This window comes from Balaenoptera musculus, chromosome 1 (genome assembly GCF_009873245.2).
Source record: "Balaenoptera musculus isolate JJ_BM4_2016_0621 chromosome 1, mBalMus1.pri.v3, whole genome shotgun sequence".
NCBI classification, from domain to species: Eukaryota; Metazoa; Chordata; class Mammalia; order Artiodactyla; family Balaenopteridae; genus Balaenoptera; species Balaenoptera musculus.
The window spans coordinates 82,654,650-82,678,823 of NC_045785.1; the positions used below are offsets into that span (position 1 = coordinate 82,654,650).

At 35.8% G+C, this 24,174-nt stretch overlaps 1 protein-coding gene across 1 annotated transcript; it reads right to left on the reverse strand.

Annotated features, from left to right (window-relative positions):
- Positions 1-3,353: 3,353 nt before the first annotated feature.
- On the reverse strand, positions 3,354-22,559 carry GCLM (glutamate-cysteine ligase modifier subunit). Its single transcript, XM_036853600.1, has 7 exons — positions 21,997-22,559; positions 18,812-18,877; positions 17,442-17,526; positions 14,268-14,327; positions 13,096-13,298; positions 11,948-12,062; positions 3,354-7,431 (listed from the first exon to the last, which is right to left on the reverse strand). The coding sequence occupies exons 1-7, from the start codon at positions 22,120-22,122 to the stop codon at positions 7,262-7,264; spliced, it is 825 nt and encodes a 274-aa protein (XP_036709495.1). The 5' UTR covers positions 22,123-22,559; the 3' UTR covers positions 3,354-7,261.
- Positions 22,560-24,174: the final 1,615 nt, after the last annotated feature.

Below are 24,174 nucleotides of genomic sequence, written 5' to 3' on the forward strand. Positions count from 1 at the left end.
CTAGGTTTGGACTAATTACGGATCAATTAAGTGTTGTGTAGTTCTCTAGGGACATCTTAAAAGAGAGGAGGTCCTCCTTGCCTTCTTTAACTTCATTTCACTCCGTGGAAAGTTGTGTTCCCTGGTTTTCAAGCAGCAATCTTGTGCCATGAAGATGAGGGCCATGCTTTAAGGATGGCAGAGCAGTAGCAAAGAAAAAAATTGAGTTTCTGACAAGTTGTGGAACTGCTGTATGAGTTCTAAATAGCCTAATTTTAGAGCTGTTTCACCTGAGAAAAACACCTCTTTTTAAACCAGTTATTTGGGGGTTTTCTGTGTTTTGCAGTGAGCCTAATCCCAACTAAAGAACGGAATTTAAAAAAAAAGAATGGAGATGGAGGAGTTAGCCACAAAAGAATGCTCCTTCCTTTGAGGCAAGAGGGAAGAGTTGATAATTGAAGCAGAGAGGAGACTATAAATGCAGGGAAATTAAAGTGGGGAGAAGAGGAGGGGATTCGAGGTAGATAACAATCTCTGTAAGAAGAAGGTGATTCATCTGCTCAGAAGAATGAAAAAAGTTTAGATTGACTGTCATGGGGAATGTGGTAAGAAGCAAAAAGAAGGAGTTTTAGTAGGGCCAAGTAGCAATGAGAGTAGGTAAGAGAAAGAACAGAAGACAGGCTAAATTTGAAGAGGAGGTGGAGTGGTGTAGAGGAAGGAAGATGAAGCAACTGGAGGTGGGTAATGGAGATCAAAGCAGCAGAGGACAACAGCATCCATCATAGTAATAGTAGAGCACTTACTGTATGCTGGGTACTAAGTGCTTTACATGCATTAACTCATTTAATACATATGACAACTTTAACATGAGCAAATGCATGAAAATAGAAATTAAGATCACAGGAGTGGGTGTAGAAAATTGGGAGAGTATTAGAACACCAGTGTGTACTGTTCACTTACAAGCATGGCCCCTTTAAAATGAAACAAACAAAAAAACCACTCCCAAATATTTACAATCTAAAAAGTTCAAGAAACAAACATTAAATACTAAGATTAAAATGTTAGTACATATTCGTAATATAAGAAGACTGAGCTGGTCTGCTGATCAGGGGCAAAACTGCAAAGTATTGTTTTTGTTTTATGCGAGCTTACCAGGTCTGCCATGTTTCTCTATCTCTACCTTCTTTACCTGCTCTCTTCTTTACCCAAAGTGGATTTGGGGAAAACACAGTATAAAAACACAGTAATTATTACACAGGCCCAAAGGGAAACTCTCCCATGATTGTCTATATTTTACTAACTAAAACTCTTAAATTATAGGGTTGAATCTCTCTCTGGAATTTTAGGCATTAACCAAAAGATGAGCGTTTTAGTGCATAAGCCTTCTAAAAGTACATTTTGCATTATTACATACAAAACATTACTTTTAAATTAAGTTTGACGGGTAAGATGGTCTCCAATGATCCTATCCTCTGGTCTTCATACCCTTGAGTATGGGCTAGACTTAGTGACTTATAATGAAAAGAATGTAACAAAAGTGATGGGTGTCACTTTCAAGATTAGGTTACAAAAAAAGCTGGCTTCCATCTTGCAATTTCTCACTAGTTCATTCTGTGCTTGTTATGAGCTGCCCTATGGGGAGGGCCATGTGGCAAGGAAGTGAGGGAGGCTTCTGGCTTACAGCCAGAGAGGAACTGAGTCCAGCCAACAACCTCAGGAGCAAGCTTGGAAGCAGACCAACCTCAATCAAGCGCACAGGAGAGACTGGAGTCCCAGATGACCCTGATTGCAACATTTTGAGAAGCCTTGAGGTACCCAGACGCAGCAATAGATAATACAGTCAATATTAATCTTCTCTGTTCTAAAAATTTCATGTAAAGGAAATTATGTATTTTCATGTCTAGCTTCTTTCACTCACTGTATTTGAGACTCATCCATGCTACTTTGTATACCAGTAGTTATTTTTTATTGCTGATTATACTTCAACTATCCATTCAACTGTTGATAAACATGTGGGTTGTTTCCAGTTTTCAGCTATTATGAAGAAAGTGCTATAAACATTCATATGTGGCTATTTCAGATATATGATTTCTCTTGAGTAAATACCTAGAAGTGGAATTGCTGGGTCACATGGTACATGTACATTTAATTTTGTAAGAAATCCCAAGTGATTGTATTGATACCATTTTACAGTCCCAACAGCACTATGAGAGTTGCTTCCTCCACATCCTTGCTGCCACTTGGTACTGTCAGTTTTTTAAAATTTTAGCTATTTTAGTGATATTTCATTGTGGTTTTAATTGGCATTTCCCTGGTGACTAATGAAGTTGAACATGTGGTATATTCTTATTGACTATTCGTGTCTTCTTTGGAGAAAAATATGCTCTAACATTTTGCCTACTTTTTATTGGGTTGTCTTAAGCTGTAAGAGTTCTTTACACATTCCACATACAAGATTCTTATCAGATATATGATTTTCAAATATGTTATCTTATTTTATGGGTTGCCTTTTGACTTTCTCAGTGTTTCTGAAGTTTTTAAAAAAATTTATTTTATTGAAGTATAGTTGATTTACAGTGTTGTATTAATTTCTACTGTACAGCAAAGTGATTCAGTTATATATATAAATATATATATACATTCTATTTCACATTCTTTTCCATTATGGTTTATCTTGATGGTGTTTTTGAAGTACAATTTAAAAAATTTGATTATGTCCAATTTATTTTTCAAAGAAATATTTATTGCAAGTATTTCATCCCAGTCTGTGGCTCACATTTTCACATTTTCAAAATACACTGTTTTCTTAAGTGTATTTTGAAGAACAGAAGATTTTAATTTTGATTAAATCTGGCTATTGATATTTTCCTTTATGATTACTTTTTTGGTGTTATCAGAAAACTCAGAAGCCAGTTTTCATTTTCTTTCTTTATTCTAATTCCATACACATAAAAATGAATAGAATACTTCAAATGAAAAAAACGTGACCAGAGGGAAAAACAGATTATTTCTAGGGAAGAAAATCCAGGTTTTCATTAGCAAGAGTATAAATGCTGGAAATCAATAGAATGTTATCTTCAAGATGCTGAGGGCAAGTGTTTGGAAACTTAGAATTCTATAATGTCAAATGATGATTTAAGACTGTTAATAAAGACATTTTCAGACAAACAAGACCTAGGAGGTTTACTGTCCAAAGACCTTCAGTGAAAGAATTACTAAGGATATACTTAAGAAAAAAGTAAATGTAAATGGACTAGAGGGCAAGAATCAACAGTGAGCAAAGAAACAGAGGAAACAGAGCTGAGTCCAAATTAATAATGCTTATTGTAAAACATGAACCTTATTAAAATAATGGACCAAAACACAGACCGACATCTTGTATGACATTTTATACATTTATTCATTGCTGAGGGATACATATTAAGGTTTTGTTTGACTTTTCTGGTAGTGAAACTACATAAGCTATATCCTAATATATTTAGGGGATTGGGGCAAGTTTCTGTCTCTCTTTTATAAAATGTGACTTTTCAAACCTTACCTACTCTTGTCTCACTAGAAGCCATTCCTTTCTATCTGATAAGAACAAGCTCTTGAAGAAAGTGTTTTCACAGGATTTCTGAAGTTTACATATAAACTGTTCATTATTCAGTATCAGTGTATTTACAAACCAGGCATACCCCCACCCCATCTTATGATCCTACTCTGAGGCTAGTTCCTGCAGGGGAGCCTTTCTCGTCCTTATCCTGCTTCCCAGCAGTCCCACTCCTTCCACGTGACCCCACTCCCTTTTCACTGCTTCTGTCATTAACAGATGCAGCCCTTTATTGCTCTTGTTCATGTACAGATCTCTCTCGCCCCCCAAATATACTTATCTGCTCCTTGAAGATAGGGCTGTTTTCATCTCTGTTTCTGTCTGCCAACATCTTGCACACTGCCTGGCACATAGTAGGAATTCAATACATCTTTGTTGAATGAATGTATGAATAACTTTATGGCTTGGTATTTAATTTTTTTTCATAATTTATTTTCAAACCATACTCAGTTTGAGTTTAAATAGTTCAAAACCAATATAATGTTCCAAGATGCTTACAACTATTAAAACAACTCAATTAAAAAATACACAACTCACAATTTAAATTCATAAATAGGTAAAATTAAAAACTTATAATCATTTAATAATGCTTTATATTTTACCTTCATTTTAGAGTACACTACTAAAGACACATAAAAGTAGAATTACCTAGTTAAAACATTTTCCCCTCCTAAGTATATTTCTAACTCTGAAAACTATTTAAAAAGTTAGTAAAAATTATAGTACATATTTTTAAAAAATAAAACTGACATATCCTGCCACCAACTTTATGGGAAAATGACAGGTACAAGTTCTGGTATGTTAGGAACTTTGAAAAAAATAGATTTGGAATCATAAGTTGGTATATTTGAGTATGAAAACACAAATGGACTAAATTCTCATTAAAACTTCAAATTTCTCTAAATGTACATTTGGCAGAAAGATGAATTGTCAGCCAATATACTATATATATACACACACAATATATATATCAACTGCTTACATTCCCAAATATTGAATCTGGGTGGAAAAGTTAGAAAGAAAATCTGCTCTAAAAAGAAACATAATTAAGACTTAGACCTTTATCACTGAAAATCAAGATCCTATTTCAGTTACTACTTGGCTCTGGTAGGGAAGTCTGAATCATTCATTCAAAATAGAATAACTTCATTTTCCATTTCACACAGCTGTCGAAAATGATCCTTCCCGTGAATGGAAGAATTATTAGCTATTATTTGTGATTCAAGTTCTAGCACTGGCTATTCCTAAATTAATTTTCTATTATCATACTGGCACAATGTGGTCTTCATAATGTACACCATGTGAACATGTTTTGTAAGACACCTTGGTCCTTCTGTTGACGACAGTTTCTTAGACGAGAATTCAAAACAGACTCATCACAGCACAAATTCCAAGTTACAGGACATCGTGTTAAAGTAAGGCTCCAGTGTATTTTGGACATGTAATAACAAGCTGCAGCTTCTTGTCATATTTACTGGAAAAAAACTTATACCTTGGGTCACTGGATACACAGCTCCCCAGAAAACATATCTGTTATATACACTATTGTTAACTTAGCTTTCAGCTTTAAGCAATTATTTGGTAGTATTATCACTCTATTTTATGGCTTTTTAAACATTAAGTCCCTAAATACTTGAAAAGCATTCACTATATTCTGATAGTTCACCAAAAAAAGAAGTGAATATCAGCTTAGAGAAGATAAAGCCTTTAAAAAAATCAGTTTTTTAAAGAAAAGGTCATTCAATAACAGAAATTAAAGGTACAGAGGCGAAACAAACAAAAAATTCATTTAAAAAAGCCACACATGATCCCCTTCACAAAATGAATCTATAATCTTTCTACTTTGTCAAGAGTTGGGGAAAAAACACACAAAAAGCTCCTGCTGAAGTCTGGATGTATTAGCAACATACGTTTTTTTCTATTTTCAGACTAACCTTTCAAACAATCCATTTTTGTAAGTCCAGGGTTTTAAAAAATAATAAATGTGATATTAAAGTGCCCTCAAAATATCTTGGCCAATTCACTGTATAGGCTTAAATTAAAATGAGCATTTGTTTAAAGACTTACATTACATGAAAAAATGTTGTACATTTCCAAATTAAAAAGTTAACTATATACATTTAATAACATTACATACAATTAATATAAAGGCTATACATAAGGCTTTAGGAAGCTCAAAGTCTAAAGTTTTAGCAGGTAAATCAGCTGATTTCCCATTACAATTCTAATGATCAAATTATCCAACTAGTAAACCACAAAACATTACTCAGAACAGGAAAAGAGTCTTATTTGTTTATTTATTAATTTTTAGTGTATTTATTTTGAATATGGAACCACAGATCTTTTCCCTAAGTTGAAAAAACTTGGGCAAAATTAGTTTTATACATTAGTTACATATATGTGTGTGTGTATGTTATGTATGTGTGTGTGTATATATAATTATCTTAGTTTTATAAACCATGTATTAAAATACATGGTTTAAAAGTATTAATTGAGATATAAGAGATTTTTAAAGAATTTTTCAAACTATTTGGGTTACAGGTACAAATTTATAGAATTACAAAGACCTATAGTATATACCAAAGAGGTCACAGCTTATTTATTTGCTATTTTCTGGTTCTTAAACTAATGAGGAATTATACTAAATGATCTACAGTCTCTTTTAGCTTTAAAGTTTTGGTTATATTGTTTTGATTTTAAACAGTTAAGACCATGTCTCAAAGTTGTCTAAGTAGACAACATGATCCTGAATTAAAGTTTTCACCCCTTTTTTGGCTTTTAGTCCCTTGTTGTCAGTTACGAGTGGGGAACAAATATTGCATATTTTACTCAACTGATTCTTAATCCCTGTGCTCCCTCCTCTCTCCAGAACCCACAGTGCCCAGCACATGGTAAGTCCTCAATACTTACTGAATATTTTTGAATGAGTAGGAAAATATTAAGGACAGATCGAGAATTAAAAAGAATCTGGAGGTAACAATAGTTGCTTTTATAAAACCCCCAAACAATAATTTCAAAGCTCCTAGTCTCCTTTACGTATTTACTTTGGTTTGTCTTTGTAATAACAGCAAGAGCAAATATGGCACAAGAATACAGGTTAAAATAAATCATTACAGGTAAACTGCAAGCAAGGACAAATAAAAAAATTTAAGCTTCCATTCACATGTTGAAGAAAGGACTTTTATTTACACTACTAGTAGATCCCAGCTATTCCAGTTACTCTGAGATATAATCATCTTATCAATGACAGGAAAAATATCTTCCAGTATTTAACAACTGTAATTAAATTGCTTAGTTATACTGTAGAGTAAGAAGCAATGAATTTTTTAGAAATAAAAAAAATGTATATATATTCCCCTGATGCCTAGGCCAAAATATATCTAACAACAAATTTTCTTGATTTCTACTGTCATAAAAATAAAGGAAAAATATATTGCAAGTATCTTCTTTATAGACAATTTCAATTAGAAAACAATAGTTTAATGAAAACAATATAGTGGTTCATGTGAGTGAACTGATATGGAAGCAAGAGAAATATTCAAACTTGATAGATAACATATTGTCAAATATAACTAAAGAATATCTGCCTCAATGACACATTTACAGGCAGTAATTAGATTTTTACACATCTCAATTTTATCTTATATTCAAGGAAAATACAGGTCAGTAGGTTATGATCCTAAATTGTAGTTAAAAACCCTTTCTTTTAGCTTGTAAGATGTAGCCTTTTGATTTGATAATTCCTCTACTTTTAACAATGACTGAATATCGCAGTAGCCACAGTGGCACCCACTCATGTGCTTGAATGTCAGGGATGCTTTCCTGAAGTGCTTCTTGGAAACTTGCTTCAGAAAGCAGTTCTTAAAACAAACAAACAACAAATAAAAACCCAAACTGTTAAACTTGAAAACAAAAGCACTTTACTATGTAGGTAAGCATTTAAATACAACAAAAGAAACACCTCAAAACTGAATATAAATTATATTTATCCTTAATGTGTGCTATGAATCTGAACCAGTATATCAGAAAGACCCAGACAGTTCTTTAGAAAGTATCTACACTTGTAACCCAGCCAGTTTAATTCATAATTTCTGGTGAGTGGAGCCTGGATATTTGTATTTTTTGAAGATCTATAGGTGATTCTAATGTACAGCCAGGGACAATACAGGAAAGTACAAGGAAGGAAGAAAAGTTACCCATAATCCTATCAACCAGAGATGGACCATTTCCATTGCCATGTATTTCCATCCAACTATTTTTCTGTATATATTTATATATATATGTATGTATCCATATCTTAAAAACTAGAAATCATACTGTAGTTAGAGCTTAATTTACTTATTTTTTTCACTTATATTTTCCCATGTAATTAAATAATCTGTGAAAGCATTTTTAATAATTCTCCCAATATTACATTTTATAGATATCATAATTTATACATTTTCTTATTGTTGGTCAAAAAATTAGGTTTTTCCAAATATTTAGCTAATAAAAATAATACTTAATGAACATCCTTAAAATGCATGCCTGGCTATGGAACGACAAGGTCAAAGTACATTTTCTGAAGGCTTGATACATAGTATATTGCCAGTTGCTTTCCAGAAAGACTGTATTTTACAGTTAATAGATAATATTGGAGTGCCAATCTTACCATATCCTCACTAGCACCAACAACCATTTAAAACATCTTTCCCAGTGGTTATCTTTTAATCAGCATCTCCTTGATGAAATTATTATTTTCTAATTCCACATTTATACCTAAGCCCTCTACCATTGCTCTGATCTGCCACTCCCCTCCTCACTTCCTCTTCTCCAGCCACCCTGGCCTCACAGCTGTATCCTGAAATCCTCAAACATATCCCCACCTTGGGGTCTTTGAATCAGCTGCTCCCTCTTCCCTGAGCACTCTACTTCCAGATACCCACATGGCTCTCTCCCTTCTTGCAGGTCTCTGATTAATGTACCCTAGCAGAGAGGCCTCCCCAACCATTCTATATAAAACAACAACCCCTAACCTGGGCACTCTTTCCTCCCTCAGCCAACTTTTCTCCATAGCATACACCACCATTTATCACATTCAACACTTATCTTAATTTGTGTCTCATCCCATCAGAATATAATTTCCATGAGGGTTGAGATTTTTGACTTGGTGCTGTATTTCTAGTACTTAGAACAATGCCTGGCACACAGTAGGTACTCAAATGTCTTTTGAATGAATCAGTCAATATGGAAAGATTCCACTGCAGTCAGAACCAACCCTATAGATAAGGATTAGGTGACCATCTATACAATATGATTCGGGAATGCCAAAGAACCTGCCCTAAAATGAACTGCCGTGATATTTGAATAACATCAATAGTAAACTCTCAGTAAATATTAGCTATCGTCACGTGCCAGCCACTTTTTTTTTTAACATCTTTATTGGAGTATAATTGCTTTACAATGGTGTGTTAGTTTCTGCTTTATAACAAAGTGAATCAATTATACATATACACATGTTCCCATATCTCTTCCCTCTTGCATCTCCCTCCCTCCCACCCTCCCTATCCCACCCCTCTAGGTGGACACAAAGCACTGAGCTGATCTCCCTGTGCTATGCGGCTGCTTCCCACTAGCTATCTATTTTACGTTTGGTAGTGTATATATGTCCATGCCACTCTCTCACTTTGTCACAGCTTACCCTTCCCCCTCCCCATATCCTCAAGTCCATTCTCTAGTAGGTCTGTGTCTTTATTCCCATCTTACCACTAGGTTCTTCATGACCTTTTTTTTTTTCCTTAGATTCCATACATATGTGTTAGCATACTGTATTTTTTTTTCTTTTTCTGACTTACTTCACTCTGTATGACAGACTCTAACTCCATCCACCTCACTACAAATAACTCAATTTCCAGCCACTTTTCGGAGTACTTTATTAACTCTTTTAATCCACATGTTAACCCAAGAGATAGGTAATATTATTTCCCTTCACAGGGGGAAACTGACACAGAGAGATTTGATAACTTGCCCAAGGTCACACAGCTAGTAAATGGTAGTTTTAAGAAATGAAATGCAAATATCTCTTTGGAAAAGTAACATTAACGTGGATTTGTTTACCAGATTGTCTAACCCTGAGGGAATGCAGCATAATATAGATTAGATTTAATGGGAATGGTGAGAGGAGGAAGGTAAATAAAAAGGGGAAGGTTCGAAAGTCAGAATCACCTACTTCACAATTTTACCCTAACTGTAGTTAAACTATTACCACAACTTATAGGACAAAGAATAATGGAAAATAAACCTTTCTGAAGGAAAAGGGTAATTTTAGAACAGAGGAAGGCCTTTAGGTGACTTATAAACAAGATTCTATTTTAGATGACACGCAGAGTTAAATGTTTTACAACTTGATCGCTTAAAAAATAAATCTGACACAAAGTCAGAGAACTATGCTATTCATTAACTACATACTTTTAATTCAACTATGTTAACTCTTTAGAATCAGTAAACATGACAAAACTTTTAAGAGAATTGCTTCATTACAGATCAAATTGTCTGAAGATCCGTCTATAGTATATGCAGGATCAGACTATAAATTCTAATTAAAGGGTTTAGAATTAAAATTAAAAAGACATCCAAATGTCAAATTACACCAGTAAAACAAAAACATACTTCCCCCCAAAGGATTAAATCTCTCTTTTCATATACATGTGCAATATATTTTTCCATAACAATGATGTATTAGCACATAATCCCCATGCCCACATTTAGATAACGTGGAAATAAAATACTAGACACCTTAGTCTTTTCCTATTTCCTTTCCTACTGGAAAAAGGATAGTGTTTTTCAGGTGGAGGTGGAAGGGGGTACAGGACCACCCATCAGCTGTTGGTAACAATTACAGTTGGAAGAATCCCCACGAGTAAACAGAAAAATGATATATTATTTGCCAATGTATAGAAAGTTAAAATTTCAGTGGTTTATATTTTAGAACAAATCAGCACAGCAATTCTTTGTTAGATTTTCACTAAAATGACCTTTTTTAAAAAAAATGAATCTAATTACTCATGTGTGAAAGCTCTGCTGGAGGGGAGGGAAAGTCCCTATGTCCTATTCTGGTACGATTTAAATGGAAACTGATAAGAAAGTACAGTTTCAGTCTGAAATACTACAATACTAATGTTTCAAGTCAGAGAGACAGTACAGTATGGTGGGGAAAAGTCTCCAAATTCAGCCAGGACCTAGATCTAAGTTCAAACTTTGCCCTATGCCAGCTGGGTGACCTTGGGTAGTTTCTTAAACTCTAAGGCTCTGTTTCCTCATCCATAAAGTGTCTAGTTTCAGTTGCTGTAAGGATTACAGATAATCTCTCTGAGACATTTAGCATGATGCCTAGCATTTGAGAAAGAATATCAAAACTCCTCCTCCACTTCCTACAAAACAGTAAAAAAAAAAGAGGCTGAGGCAGATTGCTAATAAGGTATAAAGTCTTAAGAGGTTATCCATAAGCATCCTAAAAATAAATTGAATCAAACCACCTATATAATGCCATCTTTTTAGAAATGAAAGTAAAAACTGAATGTTTTTCTCCAGGAATCACCTATAAAATATAATTGCCTCCAATTTTTATTAAACTAGAACTTCTACAAAAATGTCATGGAAATTTAAAACTTTCACAAGATATCTCTCACTTAACTATACCAAAAATACTGGTTCATAGAGTCTGTATATTTAGTAAGTAAAATATGCTTAGTATATTTACCTCTGCTCCCTAAGAAAGTGTGAAAAAACGAAAATGGAGCAGACTGCTAATAAAGTGTAAAATATTATCTTCCCAGCTTTCCAAGTTATCTTGTAAAATGTTGATAAAAATTATTCTACAAAAGGCAGACAAGCCATTCTCATTAATCAAATGTTTCTGATTAACATCAAACATATGTCTTGATATTAATGATTAATAAAATACCTAATCAAATACCTATCCTAAGATGCTTAAGTTTCAAATTGAATTTTATCTGCTTCTTTTTCCAGATATTTATCCTTTTTAATTAAGTGGCCCTTTGGTGCAATCTTTGCTATACTAGACAATATTATATGTGACACTATTTAGAATATCTTAGAAGATCTTTTCTGTGTAGCTTAATATTTATAAACCTCAGCAGACTGGATGTTCAGGAAATGACCCCTTCACTTCTTTTCCCATTGGTACAAAGACAAAATTAAAGCTTTCTGAAACTAAAATAAAGGCATGTATGTTTTGAACTGACTATTAAGAATAGTTCTAGGTGACAGCATTGTACCTTTATCACTGTACACAATTAAAAATTAAATCTTAACAAGTAGCTTCTTATAAGATAAAAGCTCATGATCAATCTCTATAAATGAAAACCTCAGTCTTACCTTTTGGATCATTATGAGTCAAGAGCTGTATGTCAAATTGCTTAGCAAATGCAGTCAAATCGGGTGGCATCACACAGCAGGAGGCAAGATTAACTTGGTTACTATTTGGTTTTACCTAGAAGTGGAAAAAAAAAAAAATGACATCTCCACTAAATTAAGTACTACAAAAAGTAGAAAGCAATAAAAAGATTCAATTTTAGAACATATGAAATATCACATTCTACAATACTTAAAGTTTATAAAACACTTTTACATGTATATATTTATTAATGTATGCTGTTCTGACTCAGTGGTAACAGAGAAAGGAAAAAGAGCTCTGCAAGGGGGAAAAAGCCAATATATTATTACACTATTATAAAAGTCTCATGCTCGAACCTGCCATCTAATACATCTGCCTTGGAAACTAACATGATTCTAAGTGGTATGGTTCCACCTACAAAGGAAATATGTCTTAAAGATAGAGGATCAAATACAAATGATAAGTATGTTTAATGTTGAAGTATACAATATGGTTATTAATCAGACATTTGAAAAAGAGAAGAATCAGGTAATTCCTAATAGATGCTCTAGTTAATTTATAGATACATTTCAGATCATCTAAGTCTCTCCAACAGGATCTTAGCCACATTCTGGCTATCACCAAGCCAAAGGGACAAAGGGCAACTTTTCTCTAGGGTCTTCCTGCCCATAAGAAAATGAAAAGGCTGGGGATAAATGAAAAGGAATAAAGAAAAATATAGACAGTAAACTACTTGTAAGCAACTTCCCTAATAATTTTATAGGTTATTAGGCTAGAGAGCGGCAGTGATTAATTTATGACTCCTACTCCACATCAAGTTATGTGAACAGAAGGTCTTATATATCTTTAAATAACAGAGCAAAATATTTGTTATATATGATTTTCTCTCACTTAGGAAATTAGAACCATGGACTAATAAAACCTGAAGGAAAGAGCCTTAATTCATTTGGCTATGAATGCTTCAACACACACTTTCTAGTGTTTTTGTCAAAGCCTGCTTCAAAACTCCCATGTTTGGAACAGTCACCCCACAGTGGCATCCACTATGAGCATGATGTTTAATGGGATGCAGCAAAGACTGTAAAAGACAGGCTCCTCCTGGAGTGCTCGTGATCTAGACGTCTTTTACCTGTGCCCACTGATACAGCTGTTCCAACTGGCTTTTGTCCAGATCAGAGGTACCTATAGCAACAATCTTTTTGCTGTGGACTAAGTTTTGTAATTCTTCCCAGTAAGGCTGCAAATGCTCCAAGGAAAGATTAACTCCATCTTCAATAGGAGGTGAAGCAATGATCACAGAATCCAGCTGTGCAACTCCAAGGACTGAACAGGCTGATGTGAAGGAAAAACACAAAGAGGATAAATGTTTGTTACATAATAAAAACAAGTTGTTTCTAATGTCCTTTAAGTACCCCACTGAATTCTGTCCATACAGTTCACTAGTATTCTACATAACAGATTATTTCACTAGGTTTCATAATTTACCTGTCATTTAGAACATTTCCATCTTTTAAAAAAGTATAAAGTGCCCATTCATCTACTTGGTCTATGTGGCAGACATGTGGGTTTCTTTGACCTGCCTCATTCCTGGGGAAACTCACAACTACTAAAGTTTCCTCTTTCTGAGGAACAGGCCTCCTTGTTGCCTAGGCCCCAGGACTTTTTGGTAGCCTTTGACCTAATAGTCTATAATTGGTAGTCATAGCAAAGAATAAGCTTGAGACTCTGAAAGACTGAATTTATGGTCTTAACCTATATATTAATCTATATTTATAGATGTAGATAATCTCTTAATTTCTATAAAAATAATTTTAAGAGTTTATTTTTAATGATTATTGTTCACTCCATAGTTATATTAAAGAGCTATTTATTTAACTGTTCAATGTATATAAATACTGGAAGAATGTTTTAAAAGAAAAAACACTGAATAACTATACTGCCATAGTAACCTAACCAAGTGCTGAAAATAGATAAAAATGCTTGTTTTTGTTGTTGTTATTCTTTTGATATTTCACCTGTAGTAAAAGAGTTAAGAATATGATTAAGGAGAATTTCTATCTCTAAACATATAGTTAACATTTAATTATGTTACATCTTTTACATTCCTTTTATATATTAAAATATGACCTTACATAAGTTGATGTGATTCTACAGAAGCCTTAACAGATTAGGCTAGAACTTTAAAAGATAAAATTGCAATGAGCTCATTTTCTTTTTTACCTGGACCTGAACACAAGATATAACTAATACAACTACACTAATTTAAAGTCCACATGAAAATAAAGTTGAAATTTTGCTTACCCATGTCAACTGCATTTCTAGTTGATGATGAAGAGTTTGATCCTACAATGAACAGTTTTGCTGGGTGACAAAGAAAACAAAACAGATTACTATATTTGAGTAACATTCTACTACATAGTAGTAATACTGCTAAAATACTAAGATGACAGATAATCCTGAATGAATTTTTTCCTTTCCTAGTCGCATTGTTTTATAGTTTTCATTTTAAGACCTAAAAGGATATTTCCACTGTAATTTTAAAATTATATGCTAGTTGCCAACAATAATCTGATTGTCAAAACAAAAAAGCAAATATTAATTTCCCCTTTATTAGAAGGCAGGGCAGATAAATATAGAAACTTATTCAAAATGTATATTTTTATGAATTAAACATTAATGGAGCATATTATTTTCTCCAATAAACTAAAGTCTATATAAAGCCTAAATTAGAATTGCTTATAATGAGAAGAAAATTGAAAAAAAAAAAGCCAAAAAACCAAAAACAAACATACACTCCACAATCCTACCTTCCTAATATTGAATACAATCATTTTCATTTTTAGACGACATTACCTTCAAGTTCTTGGTCATATAAAGCAGAGTATATATTTTCTACTTCCACATACTTGGTTTACCCTTATGTAACAAATATTTTTACATCTCTATTCAGTATTATCTTAATTTTTTAAAAATCATAACAGTAATGTATTCACTCTAGAAATGAAGAAAATCTATAGGAGTAGGGGAAAAAAAAAAACCAAACAAACAATAAAAACTCTACCAATAGTCTCATCACCAAAAGCAATTACTGTTTAGATGTTTATGTACTCTGGATTTTTCTTTTCTTTTTTTTTTTGGCCGCATGGCTTGTCGGATCTTAGTTCGCCAACCAGGGATTGAACCCGGACCCTCAGCAGTAAAAGCACAGAATCGCCAGGGAATTCCCTGTACTCTGTATTTTTAATGAATAATTTTACACACTCATTTTTAATGGTGAACATTATTCTGTAATTTTGATAGGGTATAATTTACTGAATGATTTCCTACTTTTTTGACTTTTAGATTAGTTCCAGTTTTTTGTTATCACATATAATGCTGAAATAAACATCTATGCTAACTTTTTGTTCAACTTTAAGCCTGAAGCATTTCCCAAGGACAAACCGTCAGAAATGTGATTATGAGTCAAAGAATACGATCTGTTTTCTGTGAGTCGTGTTCTACTTTATTTACCTCCTATTTTATAAAAGATTTGTACCAGTTTACCAGAGCACTAAAAGTTAGGAGTTGCTCTCCTAACAATATAGGATGCTATTAAACAAAACAAAACAAAAAATATATATATATATATTTGCTAATTTGATAGGTACAAAATATACCTGCTCAGAACAACATTAATTGGCATTTCTTTGCTTACCAGGAAAGTTGAGTAGTTTTTCATATTTATGAAATTGAGGCTTTGGCTTGATTTCAACTCAGCTTTATATGTATATATTTACTTTATGTAAACTCACTGTTCAAAAATCTAAATTTACTCAACAAATAGGTGGAGTAATAGGAAAGCAAGAAGAGGAAAATCAGAAAGGGGAATGGAGAGAAAACAGGGTTAATGAAACACCCTTATGTAAAGTGCCTGGCATTCAACATATACAACAAATTTTCCTTGTACAACATTTCTTATATTTGTCATTTCCTTTCTACTGCTAGATAATCTTCCTAAAACATCGCTTTCCTCATGTTACTTCTCTATTTAAAAGCCATCACAACTTCCTTACCAGGTGAGAGTCAATCTTCACCACTTTGCTCCAGCCTTAGCTCCTGTAATTATGCTCTGTGAACACCCTCCCCATCACTATCCCTCTGGCCATGAATCTGTGCCATTTGAAACGGTCTCCTCTCTCTGAAAGATGAGGCATTTTTAGGTAGGTGAAGAGAGGAAAGCTCTTGATACTTATCAAAAACCTCAAGCCTTTCAGGAACTGAGGACAACTTGTAAGAGCTCCAAGATGGATCTACACCATGATGAACTGCAATCAACCACAGAGAAATGTTGCTCTGATGTCCTTTCCAACACAAATAATAATGTGAAATTAACAGAAAGAAATGGGTTTTGTAGTCAGGCATACCTGGATGGATTCCTGGTTCAACCACTTACTTGCTGTATAACAACTTTCAAGTTATTTAATGTCACTTCTGCAATGGGGGTAAAAAACCTACCCTGCAGAACTGTTTTGAAAATTATATGAAGAAATATAACCATAAAGTGTCAAGTACAGTGCCTGGTATAAAGAAAGATTCAACAAATGGTACTTATTATTATTAGAGTCAAAAGACAATGCCCTATCTCATCTTACATGTTCATCCTAATAAGAGTGATAATAAAATAACAACAACCACAACACAACCACAAATGGTAATAAATAACAGCTATCTGGCACTTACTTGTGCCAAGCACCATGCTAAGTGCCTCTTCTGTTATTTCATCTAACTTACAAAGAAGCCTGTGAAACAGGTGTACCCCCATTTTATAGATGAGGAAACTGAGCTCAGAGAGGTTAAATCATTTGTTAGCCCCAGATTATATCAGTCAGTAATCTGCACATCCAGGAATTTCAATTTAGTTAAGCTCAAGCATTTAATGACTATGTTATGCTGACTGTAAGCTGAGGACAAGAACATCTTAATTCCTTGAGCTCAACACTATCTCTGGAAAGTAGGAGTCATTTCACCTTTGTTGAATGGGTAGAGTATGTATTTGATTTCTCTTCATGCAACTTGTTGCCAAGACTTCTTTCTCTGCTCCCAGGCAACCTCAGCCATTGCTTAGCAGTATCACACCAGGAACGGAGGGCTTATGCTGGCTTTAGGTGGGCAATACTCTTAAGTCTTCCCTTTATTCTTTCCATTTCCTACACCTTACTCTTCCTACTGCTCTGATGTCCTACAAATAAATTAATGAGAACATCATGAAGAGGTGAAGTTCTATTCTGACTCCACTGAAGTAGCCAATAGTGACCTCCTATAACTCCCTTTTTAAAGCTGACTTTAAAATTATGTTATAAAAAAATCTCTATATTTCCCACACTTAGTGATTGAGTTACTCATTACCAGAAGCAAGGAAAGGTTTAGTCCCATGCCTGACAAAACCTCACTATCATCCACTGTATAACAAAATGAACTGTAAAGGCTGGACTTTACCAGAAACTTTCATTTCTTCTCTTTCATCGGGATTTATCTTTTCTACTGCATGAGATACAGTACATTCCAAGACATCTGGAAACTCCTATAATAAACACATGATATTTACAATAAATATAAAATTAGTGTTTCTGATTAGCTATATATTTTCTATTGTCCATAACACTCTTTAGAAGCAGAGAATCCATAAGACAATAGAGTTCTTTACCTGAGGCCTAGATGGGCTTCATAACGTTTGTAAAGCCCTGAAATAAAGGTAAAGTGCTGTGTGTGTATGTGTCCATTTTCTGGGAAAAAGTATCTCATTTTGATGAGATACTCAGAGGGATGTATGATCAAAAACAAACGAACGAACAAACAAACAAATTGGGCAGTATGTGAGGAGTTAGAACCACTAACACAGTAAACACTTTTACTCAGAAAAGAAACCAGTGAAAACTAAGTAATATTTTCCTTCTGGACACCGATATGTTAAAATACTTCCTATATATCAATCACAAACATTTTAGGCCAAAACATATTTTTTTCTGAATGCAATGGAAAAAAAGTAAAGGCCAGTCCAATGCATAAAAATGAGTAGTTAATGAGTGAAATGATAAAATATTAGTACACATAAATCAGAAACATACTAACTCACATTTACAAGATTAAAACAAAGTAAACGGTGAGGATTTTCCCATGATTCTTGAGCATATTACAATGCCTGGCACATATTAACCATTTACAAGTCATGCACAGAGTGAATGGTCACTTCAGAAAAACAGAGACAGATAGAAGACATTAATTAATGTCTGCCTAGCAGCCACAGAGTTACAAACTTGCAGTATGCTCAAGGAAACAATTATTTTCAGCATATGTCCTCTTCCATACTTTTTAAGTAGTCTATGTAATCTGTTACAAGCCTTTGGCTAAGTTGGATTCCAAAGAGTGGTTTACAGACAGGTGTTTTGTATATTAACATTTATGATAATGGCCATATACTGACATTCAATGAAACACAGTTCTTTACTGTTTCGTAAGAAACTGATGCTTAAAAAATTATTTTTAGTGGCTATATTTTGGGTTATAGTCTACCAAAGCAATCTACTAACCCAAATTGTTTGATAGTCATTCCTCTACTAGACCAAATATAAACTGGAACAAAACGCATTTTGAGAAAACTGTGGTGGGACTCTTAGTAGCTTGTCTAGTTGAAGAGTTGACTAGAGTCAGATTTTCTCTTTCATGCTTAAGCCTACTGGGTCAGACTCTCATCTCAGCAAATCAACCACAATAAGTTTCATGCTAATTGGCTATCTGACTTCCCTATCAAACCTGAGGAAGTTAATTTCCTGCTTATTACATGATTTCTTCATTCACAGTTCACTCACCCTGACCAAATCTGTGCTAATTTGGGAACTCCACTCATTCAAGGTCTTCCGGATACAATCTCGAAGCTGCAAAAGAAATGCATTTTGAAACTGTTAATCATACGCTACACTTTTCTGTACTTCTACAATAAGACTGCATTAGTCTGTTAAGTAGGAAAAGGAACATATCAATAGGAAATACCATACAAAAATTTTAATTCTATAAGGTTTTTGCTTCCTTTAACAAAGATTGATTTAGACCCGTTTTTATCCTACTCTTAATTCTCAAATGTTCTTGACCTAAAGCAGTAATCTAATTATTTAAAAAGTATTTTTGTATCAATGAAAATTTAAGTAAACTTTTGAGATGTAAAAGCATTCATAAAGAAACAAAAAAATTTTTCAAGAATAAGGTTTATAAATGGAGGAACGTCAAGCCCAGGCAACCTGACTAGAATTAACATTAACCACTATGCTATATTCCTCAAAGGCAAACAAATGATTCTCTAAGTGTGGCCAAAGAAATTCCTACATTAGACTCACCTGTGGTGTTTATTAAAAGTTCAAATTCCTGAGCCGCATCCTAGACCTCCTGAATCACTTTCTAAAGGCAGCAGAACTTTCATTTTAACAAGCATCCAAGTAATCAAAATGCACTCTAAAGTCTAGAAACCACTATCTCCCTATCTTGCAGAAGTCAACTTGCATAAAGTCAGTCCTTAAGTCATTTCCTAACAGTTAGGTAGACCTTCGATCTGTCTTCAATGTTTTCTTATATAAACAAACAATTTTATTATGCTAACATTATAGTATTTTGCTAATTCATTAAAGTGTCTACTTATCTTTTATCTCTTATGACAGTGTATTTCCAACTTATTTAATAGTGGTCCAAAATAATAAGACATACACTAACACAGTGAGTAAGGACCTACATACATATAACAACAAAAATTCATAAAGCAGTATTTATGCTTACTACATGCCAGATACTCTGAGGGCTTCTATTATGAGTTAGAAAAAAAATACGTTTCTCCATGACTCACTGAACTGATAACACAAATGGGCCAACACTAGCAGTTTGAAATCATTGCCTTATAAATACCAAGGGCACAGTGCTTTGCATTCTGTGGACAATCAATGAAAAAATAAATGAGTAACTAGAAGTACAGCACTGAATTGCAAAAGCACTTTCCTAATACCAACAACAGAGATTAAACTTCTGAACTCACTATCTGATCTATGATTGCTTATGATAAAAACTGACACAAGCACTTTATTGCTTATATCTCAGTACAGATAATTACAATGGACAACTGGTTTATCAATTTAAGAGCTCAGAGTCACCTATTTAAGATTTACAGTCTACAACAGCAATTCATGTGCTAGCCACAATAACCCACATGAATACAATTTACAGGGTCTATATCTTTATGAAAGGTATATTTGTAATCAAATTTAAGTCAGTAGATAAAAATAAGTTGATAATCATTCTAGACAGAATTACAAGTCAATACTCTTTGAAAAATTAATAAAATTTGAGGCAGCAGGACCAACTAGAAGTTAACAATTCTATCAGGAGTGCTATGGCTCAAATCATGGGAGAATTTTTAGAAATTTTCCTCTGGAAGGATGGTTAATTTGCATAAGGCTTTCCTGATGAATTTCTCAATTCATGAAGATAAGTATATTTTCAGAGTGTTTGCTCCCTTCTGTCAGGACAAATCATGGAACAGCCCAATGTTACAATAATATGATAAATTCATTGACTATATCACAAACCTAGTGATTTTTAATCTTTTATATGTTATCTATATTGACTGAATACTAACCTTGTACTTTTTTGTTCTCTGCTCTCTTCATTCTTATTAGACACACATCACATAGTATCATGGAAGATGAGTGTCATGATAATTTAGTGTATCATTAGATCTGGGGTTGTATAAGAGTTTAAAAAATGCTACATGATCAAATACCCTAACAACAAATAACTGGTCAAAATAGTCCTATAATGGCCCATTTTAAAAACAAGACTTGATTTCATAAAATTCTAGTGAAGCAAAAAATCTCGGCAGAGATCATAGAATAATTAAAAAAAAAACAAACATTAGACTAGAAAAGACCTTTTAGGAAATTTAATGATCTCTCTCTACCCAATGTGCAAATTTTCTCAATAATGAGTGATTTAGTCAGTTTCTTTATTCAATGAGGTTAAACTGTTTCAAGTAGTGTATCCCAATTTAGAGCTCTGGTTGCTACAAAGCTCTTCTTTACATAGAAACAAAACATGCCTCTCTATTCTAATCAAGCTGGCATGTTTTCTCTACATATGCTATCATATCTTCAAGTTTTCTCAAACGTTTTCAAGTTTCTTTAGTTTTGGGTCCCTCTTATGCAGCGCCCAAAGTAATATACACAAATCACAATTCATCTTTTGAACGATGTTTCTTAAACTGTGGGGTGTGACTCATTACTGCATTAAGAAATCAAGTTTTTAAAAATTAAAGTAAGAGAAGAAATCAGAATACACAGTATATAGTAAGGGTTAAAATCTTTTCATGAAACTCGTGTGTTTGTGTGTGTGTGTGTGCGTGTGTGTGTGTAAACCATGAATTGGACTGCCAAGGCAAAATGCATTTTTTTTTTACTGGGTTTTCAGTCAAACTGAAAACGACTACTTTAGCATGTGTTGAGTGAGATAAGAGAGAGAAAATTTCACCCAGTATTATTTACGTGCAAAATACTGTATTGAACCATCAGCCCTGGAGAAATTAAAGGTCTAGTATAAAACACAGAAGTATTTATCTTTGGGAGAAATAGCACAATTGAGGGTGGTTTTAAAAAAACAAGAGAGACAAACTGAGGTGCATCCTGGACACAGAGTATGGTATGGATTCTGATTCCTACTAAAGTTACAATCAAGAGCACTGACAGAGGCGGCACTCGGTGTGAGGATGCACCTGCCGAATTTTTAAAGACGCTGTGCCCCCAACAGTAGGTTCGGATGCGACATCGCGCCGACAGCCGACCCAGCCTCCTCCGGCGGGCGGAGCCCAGGTGTGCGCCTCTCCCGCGACCACTGCGCGCACGGAGCCCGACCACCCGCCCTCACCTCCCGGCGCCTCCCCGCCTCTCGGAGCCGCCCGGTCCGGCCCGCGCGGCCTACCCCGGGAGCCCCGCGTCTCCGCCGGCACGCTCGCCACCCTCACCTCCTCGCTGTGCGTGGACGGGCACTTCTTCCGCAGGCGGCCCCAGTTCAGCAGGTTCCCCGTCTGCAGGTGCAGGGTGCTGGCCCGCGCCAGGAGCGCCCCGGCCGCGCGGCTGTCGGTGCCCATGGCAGCAGCCGACGGACCTGGCCCGGCGGCGACGGGGCAGCAGGCGGGGAAGGAGGGCCCCCGTAGGACGCGGCGCCCGAGGCCGGAGAGCAGAGCGCGAGGCTGCTCGCCCCGCGCGGCGGGACCCCGGCCTGCGCTCGGGCCCGAGGGAGGCCGGGAGGCGGCAGGGCGGCGGCGGAGCGGCGGCCCGGGAAGGACGCGCTGGTGGCTGCGGCTCCTGCTACTGCGGCCGCCGCGGGAGAGTTGACTCCCAACTGAAGAGTCGTTTCCTGGAAGACAATGACTAAGCAGAAATCGCGGCGGAGAAAGTGCTTCGTAACCGTTACCCGTCCCGCAGCAGGGCGGGGGCGCGCAGCGACCAGGCTGCAGGGGCGCCGGCCCGCGGGTGACTAGCCCTCGGCCTGTGGCCGGCTTGGCGCCAGGCGGAGGGCTGGCGCGGGGCGGAGAGAGCAGAGAGCTGGGGGCGCGCGGGGCGGGGCGGGGCCGGCGGCCTGGGGCCGGGCGCTTGGCAGGGCTCCCCCTGTCGGTCAGAGGGTGGCGCGCCACCTGCACCTAATACCTCAGACTGCGCTCGAGGTCTCACCTCCCAGCCGACCGGCAGTCACTCTGGTTATACCCCTAGACATCTCTTTAAAAAGAGAAATTATGGGCTTCCTTGGTGACGCAGTGGTTAAGAATCCGCCTGCCAATGCAGGAATACACGGGTTCGAGCCCTGGTCAGGGAAGATGACACATGCCGTGGAGCAACTAAGCGGGGCGCCACAGCCACTGAGCCTGCGCTCTAGAGCCCGCGAGCCACAACTACTGAAACCCGCGCGCCTAGAGCCCGTGCTCCGCAACGAAGAGTAGCCCCTGCTCGCCGCAACTAGAGAAAGCCCACGCGCAGCAATGAAGACCCAACACAGCCAAAAATAAATAAAGAAATTTAATTTAAAAAAAGAGAAATTACTGAGGCATTGAAATACTAGCCGGTTTCAGTTCTCAGAAGCGAGCCTTAAAGTACAAGGGCTCCCTTCTCCTTCAACTTTGCTTTGCTACCCACTTACTGGTTCATTTCCTTTCTCAAGGGCTTTCCCCCAAAGTGCTCATTTTTCTTCAAGTCCATTAATTAAAGGTCTATTGATTCACACTATTTGCTGGCCAGAGTGTGAAGTCAAAGAATAAGACAATCTCTGCCCTTGAGAAGCTTAAACTCTAGTTACAGATACAAGGCCTAAGCATATGAAACAATGAGTAATAATATAAGAATATCGTAGTTTCCAGATGAGTTCAGATTAAAGAGAACGCTTAAACCGGTGAGATCAGGGAAGATATGACCCATTCCCTTACAGGTGGTTGTGATTCTTTACTCCTATTAAATTTCATAGGTAGTAGACTTGGTATGAACCTCAAATTTAACATTTATTGAGCATTCCTCAACAAATTTTTGCTTTTGTTGAGAGTAATCAGATATACTAAAAAGCAAATGCTATTAAAAAGAGATGAATTCCAGTTAGTAAGAATTAGAGGAGGGGTGTAAGAGGTTAGAAATTGAGCCTGATGTTGAGTAAATATTTGTAGGCTGAATGAAGGTAAGAATTCATTGAAGATAAGGGTAATCCCAGAAGCAGGAACAAACATGGGCTATTTTAATTAATGTAAACATTTGATTCTTACGCTGCATTTCCTGTGGCATCATTTCTTGACTTCTTTCGTATTCTCTAGTACCACACAAATAATACTTGAATAAAGCTTAGAGGTTATACCTCCTAATCTATTAAACTTACCTCCTTGCTGGCGATTTATATAGCACACTGGTCACTGACATAAACCCGTATGGCTTGCAAATCAGACTTTGCCAGGTACTGGTTATTTTAACTTAGACAAGTCACTTAGTCTCTGTGTTTCACTTTCTCCCAGTCTCGGCAGATGATAGTTTAAACTACATGACATTGCTGATACTTGACTATTTTTGATCTACAGAAATGTCTAGTTCCCATGGTTCCACCTAATACAATATCTACTACATTGGGTAGGTGTGAGGAACTAATGAGAGAACTTATGAAAGCCCTT

Excerpts from the sequence above, each read along its gene's own strand:
- GCLM (XM_036853600.1), bottom strand. The coding sequence starts at position 22,122 with ATGGGCACCGACAGCCGCGCGGCCGGGGCGCTCCTGGCGCGGGCCAGC. Across the intron at positions 17,527-18,811 it reads TTAGCACAGATTTGGTCAGG|GAGTTTCCAGATGTCTTGGA; the intron begins GTGAGTGAACTG and ends TGTTTATTATAG. Across the intron at positions 13,299-14,267 it reads TAGAAATGCAGTTGACATGG|CCTGTTCAGTCCTTGGAGTT; the intron begins GTAAGCAAAATT and ends CCTTCACATCAG.